The sequence below is a fragment of the Cyprinodon variegatus genome, unplaced genomic scaffold, assembly GCF_000732505.1.
Source record: "Cyprinodon variegatus isolate N-32 unplaced genomic scaffold, C_variegatus-1.0 Scaffold740, whole genome shotgun sequence".
NCBI lineage: Eukaryota > Metazoa > Chordata > Actinopteri > Cyprinodontiformes > Cyprinodontidae > Cyprinodon > Cyprinodon variegatus.
The window spans coordinates 373810-380991 of NW_015151193.1; the positions used below are offsets into that span (position 1 = coordinate 373810).

Below are 7182 nucleotides of genomic sequence, written 5' to 3' on the forward strand. Positions count from 1 at the left end.
AGTAAAACAATAAAATTAATCTGACATCATGATCATAACTTTAAATGCTTTATTGGAACAGGCCACTTATAGTAATGTGAAATGTTTTTATTGAATTCTTTAATTTGAAGTGATAATTTTTTATTATTTTATCATTTTAAAGTTTTTAACTGAACAATGCAATATGTAAAGATAAAAAAAAAATGTATGGATTGAATTGGGGCTTCTGTTATTGAAGTATAGGAAAATTATCAGGAGCTTCGGTTTTGTTCAAAATATGAGGCGCTGCCAAGGAGGAAATACCTTCACACCACATGGCTGAGACATCAGAGGTGTCTAATTAAACCTCTGGAGATGGATACATGATGTTCAAGTCCAGTTCAAGTTATGCAAAGGCCATCAAGCCAAGTTCAGACTTTCCATTTCGACACAGAAAGCTTCATCGGTAAAATTTTCATTTCTTCTGCAGGATTAAAAATAGGCAACAACTTTTCAGTGAAGGTGTGTGTAAAGATGTGTATGTAACTGTTTGTATCCAAATCAGAGAAATACAGCTTTCCTCTTTTCCAGTCCAAATGAACTCTGACCCTCCTTAGGTCTCCCTGGATGTTGAGGTAAGTGGACGAACCCATCGGTGACCACGATGTGTATTTTCCTTTGCAGAGATGAATTGCCCACAATCCAGAGGTCACGTTTCCCTTCCTCTGGACGGACTCAGCCATTACACCGAGGCCCCAGTAGGAGCTGTCTCCAACCTCCACATCCCAGCTTTGGGTCCCAGAGTCAAAACCTTCTGAGCTCAACACAGAGTTATAAAAATCAAACCTCTCTGGGTTGTCGGGAAGCTCCATTTTGTCCTCTCGTCTCACGCTGACCAGATCTTCTGACAGGATGAGGGCAGGGTGAGCCGTGTTTGGGTCCAAAACAACTGGAGAGTATGAGATCACGTCCTTCATGTTGCTCCAGACGTTGAAGGCCAGGTTGCCCAGGTGTTTGGCCTGATCTATCAGAGCTCCTGAGGGGAGTTGTGGATCCTCCAGCAGGGGGCAGTGCTGGACCCTTTGCATTGCTGTCCTGTACTTGTGCAGGAATGTGATATCCTCAGCTTCCAGTTCCTCCTCTGTGATTTTGACCGTTTCTGAGAGAGCTTCTATCTCAATGCTGAGAGCTGTCAGCATTTGCTCCATAGCACAGCTCTTCTGCTTCTCTTCCTCCATCAGTTCAGTCAACCTCGCCTCTTCTTCGTCAGCTAGAAACTGGTAGAGTTTCTCAAACCTCTCTACAATCTGTCTCCTGGTCTGCTTGACCTGGACTTTGATATGTTCTGCTGCCACCTCAAACTTCTCCTTGTCCGTCTTCCGCAGCTCCAGTTTGTCCTTCAGAGGCATCAGCAGAGTCAACAGTTTCTCCCTGTGATCCTGTGCAGCTTCGTTTATAGGATGGAAACTGTGCCTGAAATGTTGTTTGGAATCCCTGCAGACGACACACACAGGCTGCTGGTGGTCCAGGCAGAACAGCTTGAATGTCTCATTGTGAAGAGTGCACAGAGTGGCGGAGGTTGTCTGATCACTCTCTGGTAAGAAGCTCTCATTCTGGCTCTTCAAAGACATTTCTTCAGGCTGAGAACAACGCAGTACGGTCAGACATGAGTCCACCTTCTTCCTCCGTTAAACTCACCCAAACCAGTTTTAGTGATATTGTCCAAACTCACCTTCAGATTGTGGCAGGAAAGCCTTTAAAGATCCGTCTGTCCACCTGGACTCAGAATTCAGAAAATTAAACTGTTTCCTGGTTTGTTTCAGGTTAAGCTGTTGAGCTCTGTCAGGTGACGTGTCATAAAACGGCTAAATCAGGTCTTGAAGGACACTTCTCTGCAGAGTTCAAAGTTCATGGACCACAAGCTCTGACAGCTTCTGATAATCCGGTTTTATACATTTATTGGTGCCAATCAGATCATAACAACCTTGTCAGGGAGTGTAAAATGTAATTTACACCAACACATACTAGTGTCCAAGTCAGGAAGGGTAAAATGCATCTAATCCTTTCGAAAGATTCCCTGGTTGTACATCTTTCCCTCCTCTCGCCTTGTTCTTCTCCTATCTTTTTTACATCTTGCAGTCTTTAAATTCTCCTGGATCGCAGGGAGTTCCAGAGGGACTATAACAGTAGACCTTTGGACCTATGGATGCCTGCATTTCCATTATAAAACAAACATCTAAGCGGCAGTACAGATCTGACAGATTTACAGTTCTTTGGATTGTAGAAGTGGATCTTTTCCAGCAGTACCTGATATAAGAAAGAACACAAAAACATTTAGTGTCTGATTTGACAGAGAATTGGATTGTATGAAGTCGTGGCACTTAAATCTCATTGAAATCAACTGGGCTTTCATTAGACAAGTATTCAGTACTAGATCCCTACTGCTGATTATGTACAAAAAGTGATTAGGAACAATAAGATCTAAACATGTATTTTTACACTGATGACTCCATCGTTCACAGTTTAGGATCAACCCCTGTTCAATATTTGCAGAAAGCTTTTTATGTGGTCACACAGCACGCAGGTTTGCAGCTAAAATGGGTTCTTAGTGCTGAAAAAACTAAACTTATGCTGTTTAAAAATGGCAATAAAAAGGCCATCAAGCACTCCCCACTGTGTTCACTCTACAGGGAAACTTTATAGAGGTGGTTCATGTTTATAAATACCTCTGCATCTTGCTTGCTGGCTCCTTCACTTTCTAACCCCAAATATACAACCTTATGAAGAAGCTCAAATTATACTATTTCTTCCCAATCTCAATTTTCTTTTCAGGTGAAGCATTTTGTGTTAATTGTGCAGTGAATGATTTATAACTAAGGTCAGACTCACCCTCCTCTTGATAACATTTGAATAAACAGTTTTCTTTGGTTGGTGATTAATAACTCTGCTGTTAACCATAGTCTAATTTATTACATTGGTATAGACAACTGGATTTTTAACAGTTGGTCCAGGGGCCTTAATTGGATGTGAAACACCAAGAATTGTGGTGTGTAAGTGAATTACAGTTATAATCATGCAACTAATAAAATTTGATTGGTTTAACCCTTGATTTTCAATGAACTTCTACTAATTAAATACAATTATAATTAACAGTTAATAATAAATTCACAATCTACTGGTAAAATATTACAGCAGGGCCTCATTGTTCATATTTTTAATTTTTCAAATGTACCCTAATATGAAACCTTTAAGATATCTATGCATCTATAATCATATCAGCCAAGCTAACGTTAGCTTCACTGTTCATATTGAGGAAATTGGGGCTTAAAACAAACATACAACATAGTTTATAGATGAATTATAGAAAAAATGCTCAGTCCGCTGCCCTCCTGCATCTGGAATCTAATAACACACTGGAAAAAAATCGAAATCTAGATGAGTCATTTTTTCTTAAATTAAGTGAATTTGTTCTTTGATAGAGGAGGTAAAAGTAACATTTTGCCAATAGAACAAGACAATTAAATTTAAAATTAGATAACACAATTGCATTGTCTTATTTAAAGTTCATATTATCTTATTTTAAGAGAAAAAATACTCCAATATTCCATTAGCAAACTATCTCATTTACCAACTCAGATTAAGGGTAAATACACTTAATTTAAGGAATTTTTTTTACTTATTTCTAGATTGTTTTTCCAGTGCTGACAGGTTTTCACTTTTTCTCTTTGCTATCAAATAATAATTTATTGCCCTCTGTTTCATTTGCCCCCACAGACCTGGGAAAGGGGGCTTTCAATTTTTCTTGTAAAAAGTTTTCTTTTGTAAAAAGTTTTATAATAATGACTTAAAACATTTGAAAAATTGTAACGGTTTACTTTAACTTTTGCTGCCTATTGGCTAGAACTCCCTTAAAAAGGAGGTTCTTAATCTTAAGGGGACTGTCATGGTTCAATAATGATTAAATAAAATACAAAATAAAACAAAAGTTATCACTGAGATCTTTTTAATCCATCAAAATGCAACACCAACTGGTGAATTCAGTTAGTAGACAGTGTATAGAGACTGTAATTTATTATGATTCTATACCATAAAGTAGTTTTAATTGAGCAAATATTCTTTTTTAGTTCATTTTGTGCCGCAAATGTTTTATGTTTTGTGAAAAAAAGTCCAAAGATATATGTCTAATAGAACCAGCCTTGACACCATCACTGATAAATGGTTTACTTTCAGGAGTTTTTGATCACAAAAAACAGATAAAGTGAAATAGAAGCTTAAAAAATACAAAAACAAACATAAAACAACAAGGATGCTTATGAAGGACTATGAAGGATAAGTGTTGATTTATTCTATTTAAAAATAACTTTGGCTAACTTTACAAAAAGCATTTCCCTGGGCTTACCAATTAATAAACGGTTCTAAAGTTTTTGTTGTGGCTGCATTTTTCTCTTTAAACAAAGACTCCGTTATATTTTGAAGATATTAATATGCTTTACCTGTGTTTTTACTCACAGGCAGTGTAGCTCTGTGACAAGGATAGCAAGCTCTGCTTTCNAAGAGAGCACATCCAGTTAGTCACAGTCAGAGAAACAGGACTACACTGGAAAACAGGCCAAGCTCCAACATCTAGAAACAAAGGTGTTGATTGCAGCAGTACAGCTTTTTTGAAACACTCAGTGCATATAATTATTTATATAAAAAGAAAAAATGTCAATAAACAATAAGGATGGAGGCCTCAAGACCAGTCTTAGGCAGTGGGGGCTGGGCAATAGAGGGCGCTAGGGCACCGCCCCACCCACCCAATGATCTCGATTAAGACAAAAAAAAAACAATTCTTTTCGAAATATATTTCTTTACTACAGTTATGTTTCTTAAATGTGCAAGATAAATTTTTAATCTTTAATCAGGAATAAAGCTGTTTTGTTCCTCGTAGGATTGATGTATTTCCGCTCTGGGGTGCAAATATCTTTGGCCATAGACTCTAGTTAAAAGTTGTACATGCACAGTAGCTCCTTTTCAATGCAAAATGATAGGAGATCTTGGGGTTGCAGCTCTCTAGTGCCCTGAGCTGTCGTCACAGTAGCAGAGTGGCTGATTGACAGGTTGAGTCACGGACGTTGGAGACGACTGGAGAGAGAGAGAGAAACGGCACAAGACAAATTAAATTAAGTCAAGTCTCTTAAAGCAAATGTGTCTTAAAGCAATCTCCTATTAATTTCCTATTTACATATATGTATGTAGCTTTATATACATACATAAAAAAACAAAACAGAACAAAACTCTTCCTCACCCATCACGGGTGGTCTTCCCTCCTTTTGTTCCTGTACGCTATTCAGGCCACTTGGTGATGGTGCTTCATGTAAGTTTTCCCTGCCAGCATCTTACACCCTGCAGTTCTGTGCTGGATTGTCTCAGGGCTGAGTTTTATTCATTCAGTCTCAGAGTTCCAAGGCAACAAAGTGTCTGGGTGAGGAGTGTTTGGATAAACTGTGTCCCTCTATATCTGTTATGAACAGTAGTGAAAAAACCTATTTCTTTTAAACTTTAGAAGATAAATTAAGTCTTCTCTGCAGGGGTTAAACAAGTTAGCACTTGGTCTGTGCTTTCAGTGTTTATCTTAGCAAGCAGTCTCAACCTTTCAAATCTATTTATCCATCTATCCATTTTCTAACACGCTTATCCCCTGTAGGGTCGCGAGGGGTGCTGGTGCCAGCTGTCTACGGGTCCATCCTGGACAGGTCACCAGTCCATCGCAGACCTTACAAATCTAAACAGGACAATTTGTCTTAGTTTTATACAAAAAGTGCTTTTATATAGTTGTTATAATTTCTAATTATATAGAATGTTAGATTTATTTTTTGTAAAGGTACATTTTAAAGAAAAATTATTAGAAACTGATAAGGATTTTGTTAGGAATCCAGTTTGTGTGGGTTGTGTTTTTGTCTTTCTCTCCCTCCACCACCAGGTGGCGCCCTGTTCTCGTTGGTCCTCTCACACACCTGCGGCTGGTTGACTCATCACTGAGGACTATTTGAGCCATGGACTGTCACTACCTCGGCGCCAGAGTGTTTGCCAGTTTTGGGTACTCTAGCCAAGCTGAGTCTAACTTAGTCTTAGTTTTCGCTGAGCCTAACCTTGTTTTTGTCTTTGCCTTTTTGGCAGGAAGCCTTCCTGCAAGCTGACTGTTTGGCCTTCTCCCCCTGGAAGGATTGATGGAGTCTCACACTGAGCAGGGGATTAACCTCCAAAAGTTCAGTTCAAGTCCTCCTGGATTCCCAAGTGACAGTCCGCTCAATAGCTCCTCAGGATCAAACCAAGTCTATACCTGTCCGCCCTCCAACGAGTCTCAACCTCTGGAAAAACTCACTCCGACTGGATTCTGGGAAGAAAGTTTTCTCCACTAACGTGAGTCCCGTTTTCTCTGTCTCTACAAGTCGTCGTTCAAAGTTCCCACAGATCCTGAGCTAACCACTGATACTTCCCTCTTCCAGTTCCAGTTCAGCGTGTTCACTGTGTTTCCTGAATCCTACCCCGCTAGTTTTTTTTTATTCAGTACTAGATCCCTACTGCTGATTATGTACAAAAAGTGATTAGGAACAATAAGATCTAAACATGTATTTTTACACTGATGACTCCATCGTTCACAGTTTAGGATCAACCCCTGTTCAATATTTGCAGAAAGCTTTTTATGTGGTCACACAGCACGCAGGTTTGCAGCTAAAATGGGTTCTTAGTGCTGAAAAAACTAAACTTATGCTGTTTAAAAATGGCAATAAAAAGGCCATCAAGCACTCCCCACTGTGTTCACTCTACAGGGAAACTTTATAGAGGTGGTTCATGTTTATAAATACCTCTGCATCTTGCTTGCTGGCTCCTTCACTTTCTAACCCCAAATATACAACCTTATGAAGAAGCTCAAATTATACTATTTCTTCCCAATCTCAATTTTCTTTTCAGGTGAAGCATTTTGTGTTAATTGTGCAGTGAATGATTTATAACTAAGGTCAGACTCACCCTCCTCTTGATAACATTTGAATAAACAGACAGTTTTCTTTGGTTGGTGATTAATAACTCTGCTGGTAACCATAGTCTAATTTACTACATTGGTATAGACAACTGGTATGACAACTGAATTTTTAACAGTTGGTCCAGGGGCCTTAATTGAAACACCAAGAATTGTGGTGTGTAAGTGAATTACAGTTATAATCATGCAACTAATAAAATTTG

General features: G+C 38.8%; 1 protein-coding gene across 1 annotated transcript; it reads right to left on the reverse strand.

Moving 5' to 3' along the window:
- Nucleotides 1-389: 389 nt before the first annotated feature.
- Nucleotides 390-2276, reverse strand: LOC107098010 (nuclear factor 7, ovary-like). The gene has a single exon (XM_015395431.1). The coding sequence runs from the start codon at nt 1587-1589 to the stop codon at nt 390-392; it is 1200 nt and encodes a 399-aa protein (XP_015250917.1). The 5' UTR covers nt 1590-2276.
- Between the last annotated feature and the right edge of the window lie 4906 nt (nt 2277-7182).

Bases quoted from the DNA above. Each gene is read 5' to 3' on its own strand.
- LOC107098010 (XM_015395431.1), bottom strand. From the start codon at position 1,589: ATGTCTTTGAAGAGCCAGAATGAGAGCTTCTTACCAGAGAGTGATCAG.